The 18,492-nt window shown below is 49.0% G+C and overlaps 1 protein-coding gene across 1 annotated transcript in view; it reads right to left on the bottom strand.

Annotated features, from left to right (window-relative positions):
* Window positions 1–18,492, bottom strand: part of PLB1 (phospholipase B1) — a 121,294-nt gene that overhangs the window by 75,519 nt on the left and 27,283 nt on the right. The window contains exons 5-12 of the mRNA XM_068966712.1: window positions 17,962–18,052; window positions 17,523–17,574; window positions 15,340–15,426; window positions 8,651–8,713; window positions 7,830–7,909; window positions 6,854–6,929; window positions 5,826–5,930; window positions 4,171–4,227 (exon numbers count right to left, since the gene is read on the bottom strand). Of these exons, the coding sequence (XP_068822813.1) occupies window positions 4,171–4,227; window positions 5,826–5,930; window positions 6,854–6,929; window positions 7,830–7,909; window positions 8,651–8,713; window positions 15,340–15,426; window positions 17,523–17,574; window positions 17,962–18,052 (611 nt within the window). The remainder of the gene's footprint in view (window positions 1–4,170; window positions 4,228–5,825; window positions 5,931–6,853; window positions 6,930–7,829; window positions 7,910–8,650; window positions 8,714–15,339; window positions 15,427–17,522; window positions 17,575–17,961; window positions 18,053–18,492) is intronic.

Genomic DNA, 18,492 nt, shown 5'->3' with positions numbered 1-18,492 from the left:
TGTTATGACAGGGAAACTGAACACCAGAGAGACTGAACCGACACGAGGACCTGGGTGTCCAGATCCAATCAAATCACTCTCATGCAGTTGCAGGCTTCCTGACCTTCCAGCAGCTGGTTATTTATTCTGCTTGACTTCCTGTCCCCGATCCTTGCTGCCCTGCTGCTGCCTGGCTCCCTGATTACATTTCCCTCTGAGAGGAGAATAGGAATGGGAAGGAAAGGCAAATACATGGTGTACACCAGCAGGAATGAATGAAACACTTGGTCACCTGGCAAGCCCCGTGTTTCTACCTGGGACACAGAGGCGCAGGGGCATGGGGCACAGCACGGCCCCATGCTAACAACCAGAGAGTGTGCCTGCATTTCAGGAAGAGTGATAGTGGTATCTGCGCTGATAGAGGCAGCTACTTAAATGATAACTGAAGCCGATCTAACATAGCAAAAAGTGACGTAGCAAAAAGTGTGTGGTGTATCCACAGGGAGAGCAGTGGAGGACCCATTCCAGGAAATTCACTGGAGGGAAGATGAGAAAATGAAGGCAGCTGAAGAATTCAACGGAGGAGGAATTTTAAGCTCCTTCTGTTACTTTAAAATGTTCACTGTACATTTGTAAGGGACTTCCCAGGTGGCACGAGTGGTAAAGACCTGCCAATGAAGGTAGATGTAAAAGACATGGGTTCGATCCCTGGGTCGGCAAGATCCCCGAGTCGGCAAGATTTTCCGGAAGAGGGTACGGCTACCCACTCCAGTATTCTTGCCTGGAGAATCCCATGGACAGAGAACCTGGCAGGCTACAGTTCAAAGTGTCGCAAAGAGTCAGAGACGACTGAAGCAACTTAGAATGCACACACACACACACATTTGTAAACACTTCAGAGGAAAATGCAGTGGCTTTGAGAGATCATAGATTTTCTCTTGCCCACACTTCTACTGTTTGGAAACCTCATGTTTGCTGCCATCACTGCCGCCCCCAGGGGCTGGGCTCCTAGGGCACCCCATCCTGCTACTCCCTTCCCCTCCCAAGCACCCCGATAAGGGACACAAGAGACAGCAGACTATGGGATGGACGCCCCTGTCTGGCTCAGTCACGGGCTCTGCCATCTTGCAAGAGCCTTTTAGACTCCTCCGCAGTATCTTATCCCAGCATCTGTGCCCAGTGAACAGGAAAGAACTTTACCCTTCTTGGGATTGGCTTGTCACCCAAACGGACCAGGTCAGATAAAAGGGTGTAATTAACCTTTTGGCAAAGGAGTGGCAACCTTTCGCTCAGGGGCTGGAGGAAGAATAGGGCTCCTCAGCTCCTTTCAGTTTTATTCTGATGGTGGACACTTCTAAGTATGGGAGTCCCACCCATAAGGTTCAGGACCGCTCTGAAAGGAAGTGTTCAGTGGACCTGGCTTGGCGGCCTGAAGTCGAACTGGCCTGATTTCTCCAATCTTTCAAGAATTTAATCAATGATAGAATCTGGAAAGAAACACTGAGAAAACCACATCATGATTATTTTAGTCAAATGGATATCACAGAGCCTAATTTTTTTTAAGGACTCCAAAGGAAGAGTCATAGGTTTTCTCAATAAACCCATTTGCATGAATAATCTTATCCTAAATGTCTCTTTATCCATCACCTACATCCTTCCTGCTGCCATTAATTCCCTTTACACCTGCTCTGACCCTCCACCCTCAGGATGGAAAATGACTTGGTCCATCAAAAGGCCACGTGTGTGTCCCTCCGTCTACCACCCCATGCTGCACACACGCACACCCTCCAGGGACACTGATGCTGGGCTTTGCTCGTGGCCTCCTTTTACTTTCACTGCTTGCATCTCCTGTGCGTTGGCTTCCCGGCCCCCGAGATGAACTGGAGTGTGGGAGGGGCAGGGGGGTGACCTTAGACATGCTCTTGAGATTCCCGCTCCACTGGGAGCCATTCCCCAGCCTTCTTACTCTGCCCTGAGTGAGATTCTAACACTAGCACAGGGCTAGGCATAAGGTGGGGGTCCGTGGCCACTGGATCTGGCAACAGCCCCCACAGGTGGGTCTTGTCAACACTACTGTTGTATAAGAATTATCAGAATTTACCGGGGAGGCAGGAAGGGCCTGGGAATGAATTACATCCCAAACACAAATCCTCCTCTGCTTTGTGTCGGGAGCTCAACTTCCATCTGAGTGGTTCATTTGGCTGGGATGGTGCTAGGTGTATGGGGTTTTCCTTTACCAACTCTCAGAGCTCACACTCATCCCAAGCTCAGCCAGGGGAGCAGACACTGTGTGGTTGGCCCAGCCAGCTCCACTGTTGTGTCCTAGGGTGAGGCCAAGGAGAGAAGCGATAGAATCTGGGCCCCTGCTGGCGCCTCTCTGCTCCCCGAGCAAGAGGGTGGCCCTCCCTCGGGCCTCTGTGGGTCTGCAAATCTGGGCATGATGGACATAACTGGCTTTGACAACTCTGTGGTCTCGGTGGGGTCCAACATAGCAGAGACACACAGAGGTGAAGGAAGGGAGGCTTGTGGTCTCCCCATGTCCCTGGGAGGACCCAAGGGGGAACGCTCCTGTATTTGCCAAGGCCTTCTGAGGCTGGCCAGGAGAGAAAAGAGGGCCCAGAAAGACCATGTGATACACCTCAAGAAACAACCAATAGCACAACTGGACCTGAACCTAGGTTTTCTGGCTCATTACCCGGTGCCCTTTCCCGAAACCTGTTACTGCCCTGATTTCTCATAAATTACCCGGGGCCTGCAGGAGCTGTCTGTGTGTTCTGGCAGCTGTGCTTGCTCTGGGAGTGAGATGGTGGGGTAGCCTGTCATTTCACCCAAGAGGAAGAAGGGCACAGACCTTTTTGGGGACACACCTCTCTCCTAGTGACTCAGCTCCAGGAAGTGCGAAGCCTCTCGCTAGGAAATGGTTGCTGTTTGGGGTGGGCAGGTAACTGCCCACCTAGGAAAGCCATCTCCACCTCAAAGCCCCTGGGACACCAACGAGGTCCCAGTCCCTGGTCTTGAATGCAAGACCTTCTGTTCCCCTCTGGGCTCCTGGGGAGGAGAGAGGTTTGGCTGAGCTTAAAGCATCAGCTCTCCTCCCACAGAGAGAGGGTGGGGGAGGGCAGCCTGTGTAGGACCAGTCACTTTCCTTGGCCCTTCACAGGAGATCAGCAGTAACGTGGTTTTCCGGGGGAATATCTTGCCCAGGGGTCAGGCCCACTAAAAAGGGTCCTCATCCAAAGAAATCAAATGCCTCTTCTGAAGGCTGGTGTGACTCCATGGACCCAGGCTGCCTGGGCCAGCCCTGCCCTCCCTGTCTCATCGGCTGCCACACACCCAACTGCAGCTGCTCATGGACTCAGCTCTGCACCCCAGTCGAGGAGATGGAGAGAAAATTTTTTCTAATTCAAGGAAGAAGAAAACCAAGTTTCTGTCTTGGGAATTCTAAAAATAAGACAGCTTGGATGGGGAAAAAAGTAAATGGCAAAATCAGGTCTCTGTCTGGTGTCCTGGAGAGGCTCAGAGTCTTGACAGAACATTCCATCCACTGACGAATCCCAGACAGCCCTGGGGGAAACTTCAGAGTCTGGGGAAAGCCTGTCCCAGTCAGAGGAGGAAGGGTCACCGTGGTGAGTACTCGCTGTGGGCCGGGAGGGAGGGAGCCACACATTCACCACGTGTCGGCTCAGGGGTTTTGTAGAAAGGGAGCGGAGACCCTAGGTTCACACGCCCGTGAGAGCTTTGAGCCCACTCACCCCAGGCACCACCCTGGGCCCTGGGAACCGCATGACAGCCCTCAAGTGTGAAGTGAGAGGAACCCGGACCTACTCGCTACGTGAGCCTGATCCCTAGTGCCTGACTCCCAGTGAAGTCTCCCAGACAGACTCCAGGGAGGTGTCCCTGCCTCCAGGAAGAGCGGAACTGAGGCGTTCCAGGGAGCCCTGCTCACTGTCAGGGCTGCAGCCCAGCTTCTGGGAAGAGGAGGGGAAACTCCCAGGGGTCCCAGCTGGGCCATACTAGGTGTGGGAGGGACCCCTGGTGGCCCAGAATCACCATCATCCTGGAGTCCTCGTGGTTCCTGCAGCCCCTCCAGCAGCAAGTGGGCAGGTCGGGCGCAGCAGCAGAGTCCTGCCCCTCCTTCCACAGAACAAACCCCAGGTTATCAGTGCAGCCCCAGAACCCCCAGCCACTCACCATGCTGTTCCAGAGAGTCAAGCCGAGAGCAGTGGGATCCTGGAATGGCCGCTCCCCCTGAAAGAGAACCAAATGAAGAGCCCTGTGTGCCCCGAGGGATGGGATAGCCCTGCCACACACTCTCGAAGCTCCCCTGGCAGAGATGGGGGGCCCTGATGCGCCTCGATCCTTCATGCTTCCCCATTAAGAATGGTGGGAACGTAGAGGACAGCTGTCTGGGGTCAGGGCTGGGATGTGAGGGCCTGGAGGGGCGGGTTACACGCCTGGCTGCTACTTGTCATCATGGGGTTGTACACACTGAACTAAAGACCAGAAGGAGCAGGTGGCACGGAAGTGATTCAGGTGTGGTCTGAGTAGGAGGGGGATGAGAACTAATATTCCTCCTCCTCTTCTTTCTAAACCACTATTTAAACATCACAGAAGTCCCGGAGGGACACAGTGACTCCAGGAAACAGAAACCAAGAGCCTGGAGGGAAAACTGCCCCAGATACACAGTGCTAAAGCCCCAGAGGCGTCAGAGACCTTGCTGAGCTGAGCGTGCCTGGACCCACCACAGTGCTTGTGGTTGCAGGCCTCCTGGGGTGAGAGGCATTGGTTCAGTGACCTGGGTGAGGAAGCAACTCGAATCACCCTCCCTTGTAAGGATGGGTGTGGAGGAGCCTACAGAGAGAGTGTGGCGTGGTGCCTGGAAATTCCACCCTGAATAGTCACCATGGCTGAGAGATACGGAGGGCTTCCACACACCAGGCGCTGTTCTAAGATCCTCACACCTATTTACTCACCCCTGACAACCACCCTTACTCCTTGGAAGAAAAGTTATGACCAACCTAGATAGCATATTCAAAAGCAGAGACATTACTTTACCGACTAAGGTCCATCTAGTCAAGGCTATGGTTTTTCCTGTGGTCATGTATGGATGTGAGAGTTGGACTGTGAAGAAGGCTGAGCACAGAAGAATTGATGCTTTTGAACTGTGGTGTTGGAGAAGACTCTTGAGAGTCCCTTGGACTGCAAGGAGATCCAACCAGTCCATTCTGAAGGAGATCAACCCTGGGATTTCTTTGGAAGGAATGATACTAAAGCTGAAACTCCAGTATTTGGCCACCTCATGTGAAGAGTGGACTCATTTTTGGAAAAGACTGTGATGCTGGGAGGGATTGGGGGCAGGAGGAGAAAGGGACGACAGAGGATGAGATGGCTGGATGGCATCACTGACTCGATGGACGTGAGTCTGAGTGAACTCTGGGAGTTGGTGATGGACAGGGAGGCCTGGCGTGCTGCGATTCATGGGGTCGCAAAGAGTCAGACACGACTGAGCGGCTGAACTGAACTGAACTGACAACCACCCTACTAAAAATGGCCCTAACATCCCAGGTGAGGAACCAAAGCACAGAGAGTTCAGATAACTTGCCCACGGTCACACAGCCAGCCCATTCCAGAGCTGGAAGCTGTCCGTGTGAAGTCCATGCTCTTTACCTCCGGGCTGCTCTGCTTCTCAGAACCCACCTCACAGGGTTAGCCAGCCCCACGGGGAAACGGGCCCCAGAGTATAAGAGAGAACTGCAGCATTTCCCCTGAGACTGCACGTCCTGGTCTGGGTCTCCTGTGGAGGAGAGGACGGGGGCAGGAGAGGGTGTGGGCCGGGCCTCACTCACTGAGGGTGGCGGCAGGGCTCTCTCGTAGAAGAAAGGCTGGAAGATGACCACGAAGGACTCCTGCTCGTTGTACTTGCTGGAGGCCAGGAGACGTTCCCAAGTTTCCTGAAGAGACAAGCACCGTCAAGGCTCAGCCTGCCCCATCCTCCTGTCCTCCCAGCAAGTCCCTCACCCCTGCACCGGTCAGAATGACCCACCCGTGCTGGTCTGATTTGTGCGCTGCTTGCAAGCTCCTCTCATCGCGTATTTTGGGGCCTTATGATTGACTAAGTTGGGTTTTCATTCTCCTCTGAAGTGCTAGCATCAGCTAATAGCAGAGTTAGACCTGAAATTTATTCTCTGAGAGCTCAAGAAGTATACAGCTGCCCACCACATAGCTAGGGCCCCCACGCTCTCTTCAAGGGCTGAGTTCTATAGAGGGATATGCTATGACCCCATCAGAAGCTGTCCCTTCCTGAGTGAGTCAAGTGCCATACAGCTTCACAGGTATAAATTTCTTCTTAGATTAAAAGTCATCATGGTAACGTGTATCAGTGGGAGCTGTGCTCTGTGCTGTTTGCTGGTGGGGATGAAGGCTTCTGCTGAGCCATCCACACTGTCATGGGGTCTCTACTGTAAGCTGGATACATGTCTTCAGGGGCTATTGCTCCTGGCTATAGTCTGGGGCACAAGCCTAATCTGGGCAAACTAGCTCAGCAGCCACAGTATAAGCAGCAATGACCAAACGATCTCAGAGTGATCTCCAAAGTTCTTCAGCATCTTTAACCGTAGGTACCACCACCACCCTTGCACTTCCACCTACTCTCCCCCCAGCAACCAGTACGTCCCCACTTTACATCCAGGAAAATCACAGCACCACCCGGAAGTGCCCCCAGAGGAGTTGCTGCCTTGGGTTCCTGACTCTCAGTCCCGACTTCAGCAGGTGGGGCCCCACCTCAGCAAGCTGGCACCCTCATTGTTCCTACACCTCTGTTTTCACGGCCACCCTCCCCTGTGAGCCAGCAGCCAGTGTCCCAGAGTGGGCTCACCTGGTAAGCCCACTGGGTCACAACACTGCTCAGCCGCGAGGTCTCCCCTGAGCACCTGCAGGGCTGGGCCGTGGGGCTGCAGGTTAAAACAAGCCAGAAGTGAGTGCGGATGCGGTGCTGGGACCATCCAGGCAGCCCCTTGGGGAAAGATGGGGATGCGGGGACCTGGGTGCTGCTTAGGGAGCAGGGAAGGGGCGAGTTGGGGGTCTCAGAAGGAAGTAAGGAAAGAAGAAAGGGAGGATGGGAGGGACACACTGGGGAGAAAAAGGGTACATTATGGAGACATCTCCTGATGCACTGCCTCTCTCCCGCCCCCAGAGGCCCACCTTCTCCTTCTTTCCCCTACTCTGAGACCCTCTCCCTTCTTCCTCTTCAGATGCCCCTCTCCTCTCCTTTCCATCGCCACCACCTCCAACCATCCCTGTCCTGACTTTATCCACATGAACTTCTTTTCTGGGTTCAGTTCAGTTCAGTGGCTCAGGCATGTCCGACTCTTTGCGACCCCATGGACTGCAGCACTATCCATCACCAAGGACATCACGAAGGATATCGTTTCTGGGTACAAGACCAGAAATCTCAAGATTTAGGTTCATAAAGTTTAAATTCTCTGAAACATTTCAGAAATATATGGGGATCAAGTTGTGTGAAAATAAAATCCTCTTAGGCTAAATTGTCTCTCCAGTGTCCTGAAGTAACACGTCTTGGCTTCTGGACGTTTTACCCAAGCTGTTTTTTAAACTCTCAAGTCATTCTGGTGGGAGTAGGGCACCTGGCGCCACGTCAACCAGAGTGACTATTTCATTCCTTAATTCAGGCCACTCCTGCAGCCCAACTCTGCCCCCACCGGCTGTGTGATCACACACACATCCCCTTGCTTCTCTCTAACTCCATCCCTTGGATCAGTTAATGCACGTGAAGTGCCTCACACAGTGTCTGACACGTGGTACCAGGCCGCAAATGCTGGTCCCCTTTTTACCTAAGCAGAGTCTTCTGATGCCAGTGTGAGCCCCTCAGAGCCTCAGAGAGATCGACCAGGTTCACAAATGCTTTGGGGACCTAGAGGGATGCAAGGGAAAAGATGAACATTTGCAGAGTCAGGGTCACAGCTGCATGGCCTTTCTGGAACCCTTGGTTTGAACCTAGTTTGGGGTCCAGTTGAGCACGATGGGCCTCTTTGTTAAACAGGTAGGCCCTTTGGGAGATAGTTGGTTAGGGTTGGTTCAAAGCTTTTGGCCCTACCGCTGTGCCATCATCCCCCATGGTGGGCAGGGTACCTCCCCACCACAGTATGGACAGGGCAGCAAGACCTGCTGATAATAGGACTGTAGACTCTCTTCTTCTCCCAGAGCTCCCCTGGGGTTTCCAGGATATGCAGTGCTCTCACTGGTCACTTAGGGGAGCTTTGAGGGTTCTCAAGGCCCCTCCAGGCCATCACCACCCTAGACGCAGTCAGAGCCAGTCCTCAGGAAATAGCAGGTCACCAAGAACCCAGGGAAGAACTGGCCTATATCCTTCCTCCTCTCCAGAGGTCCCTTAGGAATATCCTTTGCAAGAGTAAAGAGTTCTATATCTGACCCGTTTTTCATCAAAAGGCCAAGAAGCCCGGCTCCTCCAATGCCTTCCCTTTCTCTGGAGTCTTGGACTCCCTCCTGGGAGTCCATTTCCCCATCGCAGTGGAGGCCATTTAAAGGAAACCAGAACCCCACCAACCCACAGAAGGGCAGTTTCTCTTGGCTGCTGCAGGCGCCTGTGACGGAGTTCTGGGCGCCTGGGCCCACAGAGCTGGGGGAGCCTCACCTCCTGATGCAGGTAGTCCAGCGTCCTGGTCAGTTGGTCCAGGCTGCTTGTCACGTGACTTTGCTGTGGAAGGAGAAATGTGCTAAACGTGGGTGGGACGAGATGTCCAGGCTCACACCGGCCTGTCTCTTGCTTTCACCAGCCACCCCCACCCACCTCGATGGGTCTGATAGCGACAAAGGCCCTTCTAGATCCCAGTCTCCCACAGACAGGTGTAGAGTTCTCAGAGCTCCCTAGGTTGTTTTTTGTTTGTTTGTTTGTTTGTTTTTTCTGGTCCTTTCTCTGACTTCCCCAACCCATCACCCACCACCAGGGAAAAAGTTTCATGTCAGGGAAGAGCAAGCCCAAGATCAAGGCAATTAGAAAGCTGACATTTGGGACAGGAGGCCAGACTTACTCCCAAAGGCTGACGGAACCACTTTGATCTGAAGAAAATCAGGTCCAGAGCGGGGACATAATTACGCTTGGATTTAAGGACTCAGAAGGTCCTCCAAACTTTTCCATGACACTCTTCTCAGACCTCCCCCTGCCACATCCACCCCAAGAAAGGGACTCATGTCACTGACTATTTAAAGACAACTTCTACCCACCCAATTCCTCTTGTGTAATGAAAATAAGCAAATAAGAGCACTTCAAAAAAACAGCCCTGGTTTATGTTTTCGGTGAAAACAAAACAAAAGTAAACTTTTCAACAAGACAATCTTCTCAGCTGCCTGCAAACCTGATGTCCCCTGAGGCAACATGGCTCAGAGGAAGACAAAGCATGCCTTGCAGGCACTGACTCTGGAGACAGCTGTCAATCACTCAGGCTGGGACTGCTTGGAGGGCAGTCTCCCCCATCCTGTGTCTCTGCTTCAGTGCAAGGCTATCCGCTGCTAGCCAGTCCTGCCCATGCTGCTGCCACAGCCAGCAATAAAGCCTTCTGTCTCAGTTTTTTCTCTCCCTGAGCGTAACATTCAGCATCACACTTTCCCTTCTAAAGAGGCCTGGGAAGTCTGTCGAGAAAGGGCCTCACTTCCCCTCTGGACCACACTCAGGGCATCCCTCTTCCCTCGGGGAGTCCCTGCATGGTTCTCCTTGGACTGCAAACTCTGCTTTAGAAAATTCTTGGTCAAGGTGCCTATTCCCTGCTGCAGAGTGAGCTGGGGCCCACCTAGGCTTTCCAAGTGCTGAATGGTTGCCTGTGGGGCACCAACTGGGGCACCATGTCTTTAGTGGAAGACATGATACTCCTATAAAATGTCCCTTGCCTATGATGTCACATATGATAAACTCCTCCATAAGTTGAAATCAGGAAAAAAGTTTACTTCTTCAAATGCATGCATGCTAAGTCATTTCAGTTGTGTCCAACTCCTTGCAATCCTAGGGACTGTAGCCCATTAGGCTCCTCTGTCTATGGGATTCTCCAGCAAGAATACTGGAGTGGATTGCCATGTTCTTCTCCAGGGGATCTTCCTGACCCAGGGATTGAACCCCACATCTCTTACGTCTCCTGCATTGGCAGGAGGGTTCTTTACCACTAGCGCCACTTGGGAAGCTTGTTTCTTCAAATGAACTTGCCTATTTCCATTGATCTTTTGCCCCTAGAATCAGAAGAATGCTCCATTATCAAACATGTGCCTGCAACCAGACAACTTTTTCTAACAAAGTATTTCCCTGGGATTCATTCCGAGAAGTAAGATTATTCAGCCAAAAGGCACAAACACTTTTTGATTTCTTGAGTCATACTGCCAGTGTGTGCCCTCCAAAATGTTGACATCCATTTCTGAAGGCATCTGAAAGAATAATCGAGTGTATTTTTGAAACCGAGGATTGTTATCCATTAGATACATTAAACTGTAACTTGCTTAATAAATAATGAACTGTAATCTGCTTTCACTGATCAAGCTCCCTTGAATTGTTTTTACAATAACTTGTATGTCCTCCAAGCATGACGTAGCTTAAACAATGAGATGTTTGCCCAAGTTGTTTTTCAGGAATTTGGAGTTAGCTGTTCACTGGCTTGAGCTCCAAATGAATAAGAATGGTTGAGACCTCCAAATGGGCATGTGTTGAGTGTTCCATTGGTGACCTTTTGATACCAGAAGACCCTGAATTCCACCCTCAGAACAGGCTGACACAGCCCTTTTCTGAACATGTGTCCCATGAAGAAGCAGATATTAACAGCTTGGTTGCACCTGTGCAGAACTACAATTCCCTCACTTTTTCCTTCTCTCCCCACCTTTCTCCCACACTCCCCATGTCTCAGATCACGCTGTCTCTTTATCCCATGAATGTCCCGAGGTGGAGGTGAGAATTGTTCTCCCACCTTCTCGCTTGGCTGCCTGGTGAATAAATCCTTTCTCTCTGTAAACCTTGGTGTCCCACGGCCCACTGTGCACGGGGCAAACAAACTGGATTCAGGAACGAATTCTTGCAGTATCAGTCTTCATCTTTTTCCTTTCTCCTCTCTCTTATTCTGTTTTCTTACTCCCCACATTTAGACTTTAACTGGAGAGCAGTAAGTAAGAGTCCAGACCCTAAAACCATCCCTGTGTCACTGCTATGAGCCAGGTTACCAGCTGCCTCTGAAGCACCTGCCTCTGAATAGCTGGACCCACCAGAGCAGGCCTGAGGCAGCATTGTCACTGTCTAATGAATAGCTCCTCATCATCTTCATCTTACAACTCTGGTCTTAAGCCTCTTATAGGAGGAAAATTCCGGGTCCTAAGTAGGACAGGAACTTATGTGTTGAATTTCTCCTTAACAGTGAAATACCTTTATTTCATATGAACTATTTCAGGGAACCTGATGTATGTATGTTGCCAGTAAAGGTAGGACTGCTTGGAGGTCAGGTGGAAGCCTGGAGCCCACAGTCTCAGAGTACCTGCTGCAACTCCTGAGACTGCAGAACAACCCCTCATGGAGAGGCTGTGCCTGTAATGTCCACTGGGGATGCAAACTGCTGTGTAAGAACTTGTCAGATGGTGGTTCTGGGTTAGCTGTGACCGGAGGCACCATCAGGAAGACTAGGATGTGAGCAGTGGGTCTGTGCTGCAGAAGCAAGACTGGAGGAATGAAGGCAGGAAGCAGCCAACCCAGGCCAAGGATGCTGAGAGCCAGACCTATGAGCCACGAGGTCCTATAAGGGCAATGGCAGTGGAGGTGGGATTTATTCTAGGCTCAAAACCCTTGGTGGTCTTTGTGCAAAACAAAAATCAAGAGAGAAGAAAATATGCAATGAAGTGGGAATTTAAGTGAATGCTAGTAAACATTGCTACACTGAGCTCACTTTACAGAGATTAAGTCACTGGTATGTAGCCCTTTAGAAATCAGAGGTGAGGCGTGATTACTTTTGTCATATGTTTACAGCCAATTAAAGGTGTGAGGCTCTAAGTGTGAACAAACTTCATCCATATGTCTCAACATGACTAGATCTTGAGGGAATTTCACATAGTGACAAAAAAGAATCATTAGGTTGGTAACAGTGTTGGGAAGGTTGAAGAGAATGGGTGCACTCAGACACTGGTGAGAATATGTGATATTGTGATTTATAATACAGAGTATATATTTGGTCTTTGTCCCTTTTTATGGCACAGAGTTTATAAACCATTGGAATTTCCTAAGTGATGAGAGCATAAAAGTGTGTTTTGCTATGCTAATGAGGTGACTTTTGGACTACCCCTAAGGACAGAGGCTGGTTGCCAGGAGGATCAACCCTGTGGCTAGAGAGTTGGAACTTAAGTTTCCTCCTCCACCCTCTACCTGGGGCTGAAAGCTGAATCAACTGCCATTGGTCAATGACTTAGTCAGTCATCATATTATATAATGAAGCCTCCATAAAAGCCCAAAAGGATAGGTTCAGAGAGGTTCCCAGGTGGTGACCACCTTGATGTGCTGGGAGAATGGCCCAGTTGGAGAGGGCATGGAGGGTCCTGGCTCTTTCCCCATAACTTGCCCAGTGTATCTCTTCCGTCTGGCTGATCCTGAGTTATGTTCTTTTATGATATATCAATAACCCAATAAGTAAAATGTTTCCCTGGGTTCTGTGAGCTACTCAAGAAAACTAACTGAACTCAAGGAAGGGCTTGTTGGAATCTCCAATCTATAGCCAGTTGGGCAGAAGCTCAGATGACAACCTGGACTTGGGACTGGCATCTGAAATGTGGGGTGGGGGGCGGTCCTGGAGGACTGGGCCCTTAGCCTGCGGGATCTGATGCTATCTCTAGCTCATGTCAGAATTGAGCTGAATTGTAGGACATCCCGCTGGTATCTGAGAACTGCTTTAGTGGTATGGAAGAGCCCCTTTACATGCTGGCATTGGTCCTAAGATATTAGACTATAAATGGGTTTGGCTCCTTTGGAGGGCAATTAGGTAGTCCTTCAAGATTTAAAGTGTATGTATCTGATAACCAGCAATTCTCTGTTTAAGAATCTACTCAAGGCACTTCTCTTCAGACTGCCTTGATCATGACCCATGGTGTGAGGTATATTTCACATCACAACCCAGTACATACATATCTATATATAAATGAAACAAAAATAATCACAAGCCAATAAACTCTAGTATTTTATAGTTGATTCTATTCTATTTTTTATAGTTTTTGGTTATAATCTTTTAAACTGATTTTTGACCCATTAATATACTTCAATCTACAATTTGAAATATAATTACACTATGACTGAATACAATGAAATATAATCACTGTATTTAGAAAAACACTATGTTCAAGTAAATGAACAAGATTGTTTACAATAGTGAAAAACTAGAAGCACCTAAATGGTCACCAATATAGAAATAGCAAAATAAAATCTGGTAAACATACACTATGGGATATTATTTAGCAATTAAAGGAATAAATTTAATCTATAAGTATCATCATGACTAGATCTCAAAAATATTTAGTGAAAAAAATTATTCAATAGTAGATACAATATAACACTATTTATGTTAAACCTCTCTCATATACACACCCATAAAGGAATACTAGGAATTACAGATGTGCAAAATACCTGAGAGAAAAAAGTGAGAGGATCAGAGGTGTTGGCTAAAGAATATTTTCGCATTAACTGTAATGCTTCATTTTTAAAAGGAGAAAGCATTTGAGCACTGCTTGTGTAGTTAGAAATTTAAAAAAGTAAATAATACATAAATGGACACATGCACACAAGAATATTTTGTGTACGTATTTAAGAATCAATGTAATGTATTGAAGGAATAAATACATGAAAGAATGCAAGAATTCATGCAGCAATGCTTGAACCCAAGATAAAATGTGTGGAAGGAATCATGAATGAGTGGAAGTGTTAATGAATACTTTCAAATATTAAAAAAGTCAAATGCTAGCATGAACAACTCATCATAAATACCATAATATGTGCCTGCATGTAAGAGGAAAGAATGAGGTTATGCATGAATAGATAACTGATGGATGGATGAATGGATGCATGAGTGGATATATACAGAGGAATATAGTAATGCCTAATCGCTTGTTTGAGCATTCAGTGCACCAATGTGTAAAGTACATGAGTACATGCTGGTTTGTGTGATGGCCTAAGTGGAGGGTGCCAAGAATAAACAGATAATGTAAATTTCACTTGCCATGGGAGAAGACAGAAGTGAAGTAGAACAAGATTCAAGATCTACATGCCCAACATCACTAAAGGAAGTGGAGTTTTGATGGTAGGCTGGGAATCATGGAGCATTTGGAGGAAGGCAAGAGTATGTGTTTGGGAGAGGGACACAGAAAATAAGAGGACAGCACCCAAGAAACTTCACCCTTGCTTGTGCCATGGCCTGGTGGAGGCCCTGGAAGGTGGCTGAAAGGACAGCGGGCAGGCACTTGAACTGTTGTAAGTGGTGGGGCCGTCCTGGAGGCAAGCAGGCTCCTGAAGAATCAAATGTGTGCCGTTGATGTCACCATAGCCTAAGCCACCCTTTCACCTTCAGCTGATCCTAACCTAGACACTCTTCAATAAAGATGTAAGTCACAGTCAGTCACCTACATAAAATATTTTAAAAGTCACATATTTCATATCCCATTCCTGGGAATGCCAAAGAGCCTTGACAATATAGTCAACCTATATGAACAACTTGACAACTTTCCTTTAAAACTGGAGTTCACAGTAAACTAGTTAAGAAGCAATACCAAAAGTACAGATCCCGCTTTAACTCCTGATGTCAGCATTTAAATAAAATTGGAGCTACAAGAGGTAAAATGATCTTTTATCAGAAAGTGAACTTTCCTCAGTTGCAGAATGATCACTGGCTCAGTTTATCTATATCATGGTTTCCTCTTCCTGATAGGATGGTAAGTTAAGAATTCCCCCATAGCTCAGTGGTAAAGAATCCTCTTGCAATGCAGGAGATGTGGTTTTGATCCCTGGATTGGAAAGATTCCCTGGAGGAGGGCATGGCAACCACTCCAGTATTCTTGCCTGGAGAATCCCCATGGACAGAGGAGCTTGGTGGCCATAGTCCATGGGGTTGCAAAGAGTCGGACACAACTGAGTGACTAAGCCTGCATATATGCATGTCCCTCAGCACGGTTCCTCGGCCCTTAGATATCTGTCTGTCTACGTGCCTGCCCTAACTTGGAAATAAGTGCCATCAGGCCCAGCCTGCCAGGTGCAGATCAGTCAGGTTTAGTTCATTCACCCGGCACCCACCCCAGCATCTGCAATCCCTCTGCCTCCCGCCTGTGGTTTACCTGTTGGGTGGAGGAGCACAGGTGACACTGGCTAGCATTACTGAAGAACACATTGATGAGTTTCCAATCATTTTGAAAGTCAAGTTGCTGTAAAAAAAGAAATAAAGGACGATACCATGAAAAAGACATGGCAGGGAATCCTGGTGCCAAAAGAGCTTCTCTCTTTGCATGTCTTTTGATTTCATACGAGCCCCTCCCCAAACCATATGTGTGGATTTTTTCAAAAGGAGACATCTAGGGTAGGCATTTAAAGTTGTAGAACTTTAGCATCCGCCAGATCAGAATCCCCCAGATCAGTGGCTCAGATGGTAAAGAATCTGCCGGCAATGCGGGAGACCCGGGCTCAATCCCTGCTCTAGAAGGCAATATGGAAAAATCCATCAAAACTTTTTTAAGAGGCTTACCGTTAGATCTAACAATCCATTTCCAAAAATGAGTCTTAAGGAAATGGATATGTGAAAGACTTAGCTACAATGATGAAGCCTTGTCATAAGAGTAAAAAGTTGGAAACAATATAAATGCCTAAAATAGAGGATTGCTGTGTAAACTATGGAGCACTCATGACATGAAATACCATGTGACTGTTCAAAAAGTGCTGGAAAGCATAACTGCCATCAGCAGAAATATGATGTCAAGAAAAGCAGACTGTAAAAAGTATATACATCAAGCAACACGGCTATTTTATAAAATGTATACAAACGTATGTGCTTGGAAAAATTATGGAAGGGAATGTACACCAACTTGTCAACAGTAACTATCTCTAGACATCAGGTTTAAGGATGATTTGGGATGATTTTAGTATTCTTTTGTTTATCTGTGTTTTCTGAACTTTCTCTAATGAACATGTGTTACTTGTGGAACAAAAAAACAAACTTCTGTTTTGGAAGAGGCAGCATGGTGTTCCGGAGGAGCACTGGATGTGAATCAGGCATTTTTGATTTTAGCTCTAACTAACTGGCTGTGAACTCAGACAGGTCATAAGACTTTCTGGGGCTTCAGTTTCCTCATCTGCAAAATGACAGGATTTGATTCAAGACCTCTAGCCATTTTCCAGAATGTTATGATCATTCCAGAAATTTGAGAAGTCTCTAGTTTGGAAGAAGCCACTCTTTATAGCATTGCTCCTATATTTGCCCTTCTCCTTGTATAAACTGGCTTCCCTGGTGGCTCAGAGGTTAAAGTGTCTGCCTGCAATGTGGGAGACCTGGGTTCAATCCCTGGGTTGGGAAGATCCCCTGGAGAAGGAAATGGCAACCCATTCCAGTATTCTTGCCTGGAGAATCCCATGACGGAGGAGCCTGGTGGGCTACCGTCCATGGGGCTGCAAAGAGTCGGACACGACTGAGCGACTTCACTTGTATAAATTGGAATGACCTGGCTTGAACTTCCCAACTCTTTAATGAATGCATGGCTGGCTGAGACAGTGGCTTCCCTTGGTTCCAGTGGTTTAGGCTAAGTCCCTCGTTAAAAGCCAGCTTGATAGCAAAGATTCCCTAGATTTGATACTTGTCCATAAGGAGAGCACAATAGATTAAAGGTGGCTTATTACAAACCCATATGTGAGCTTCTGAGTAAAGAGTGTCTACACTCCTAGGAGAGTGGGGACTAGAGCCCCAGCATGCATGTGACAGAAGCCTCCACCCAAGAACTAGAATGGGTGTGATGATTAGTAATGACAGAACAGTCTCTTCAATGACAATGACAGCTGCAGGCTTGCACTGGGCACTGCCTCTGTGCTAGGCGCACGCAGCACCTCACTGAATCCACCCCTAGCCCTGTGCTGCAGGCCCTTGTATTACTCTCATTTCATAAATGGGAAAACTGAGGATTAGAGAGGTTAAGTGCCTTACCCAGTGTCACACAGCTAATAGGTGGAAACTCAGGATTCATCCTCCAACAGGTGTCCCTCTAGAACCCAAGATTTCAACCACCTCGCTGAGCAAGAAGTTATTTAGTTCATCTGCCAACTTTGGCAGGACCAAACTGGGGAATATAAGAAGAGGCCCTGTGTTCTACTGGCCTCCGGAGGATACCAGGGTCAGGGGTGTTCTTGGAGGGCCCAGGCCACACTGGTTGCCAAGCTCAGGGCATGATGGCTGCAGGGCTTCGGCGGCCTGCTGTCTTTGGTCTGATGGCCTCCTAGCAGATAGAACAGCCCCCAGCAGAGCTGGATGGATTCTCACCTGGTTCTCTTTCATGTTCCTCACCAGGTCTTTTGCCTGAATCCACAAGTCTCTGCACAGAGGGAAGGGAGCCAAGAGAAAAGTCAGTTAAATACAACTTCGTCAGGGGCTGAAAGCTTGCCGCTTGCCCCAGCCTACGCACAAGGCTCTGAGCAGGAGGCTGCAGTGCACCCCTCCTGAGTCCTGGAAGGCAGACACTGACCTGATTTTTTTTATTAGGCCCATCAACAGACTAAAGCCAGCAAAGGAGACACATCTCGGCTTTGACTTAACACAGATCTTTCTTTTAAAGCCTCTTTGACTCTTCCAGCAGCACCACCCTCCCCCTGCCCGCCCCCCCCCCCCCCCCGACCCAACCCCGGCACCATCAAAGCCTCCCATCTAGATGCCACGGACGACAGGGCGCCCAGCCCTGCAGAGAGCCAGAAAAAGAGCTTACTCAGCAGCAGCACGGCCTACTGCTCCCGTCCCGAGGGCGCATATGGGCTTCAGAACAGATGGGTTGAAGTGTCTGATGACATCTGAAAGGACTAAAGAGAGAGCTAGTTTGAGACTGTGGTCCTGGCAGCTTGTGGTCACCTGTAAAGACTGACACACTCTGGGGTGAGGTGCCAGGGTCCCCGCCCCTGTCCCAAAGCATGACCTGCCTTGGGCTGTGAGGGCCACCGTGTAGCAGGCCCTTGGAAGTGAACAGAGTTGAGAAAAGAAGCATCCACCAGGTGCTGGCCAGCCAAGTGCTAAGCCCTGAGGTGTGTGTGTGTGAAGGGAAACTGAGGCTGGGGGAGGCTACGCCAGCTGCCTGAGGGGGCTGGGATCTGAGCCTGAGCACTCAGATCCCGCAGCTCTTCACTGTCCTGTGCTGCGTACTCGTTAGGGAAAGTGTGCTGGGATGGGGGCCTCGGCAGGCTGCCTCCCTGCCCTCCCTCCTCCTGAGAGTGACAGCGGAGCGGGAAGGCTCCGGGGAGCACAC

Source organism: Capricornis sumatraensis, chromosome 1 (genome assembly GCF_032405125.1).
Source record: "Capricornis sumatraensis isolate serow.1 chromosome 1, serow.2, whole genome shotgun sequence".
Taxonomy (NCBI): Eukaryota; Metazoa; Chordata; class Mammalia; order Artiodactyla; family Bovidae; genus Capricornis; species Capricornis sumatraensis.
The sequence above is the reverse complement of the archived record's forward strand: the minus strand, read 5'-3'. Positions and strand labels throughout refer to the sequence as shown.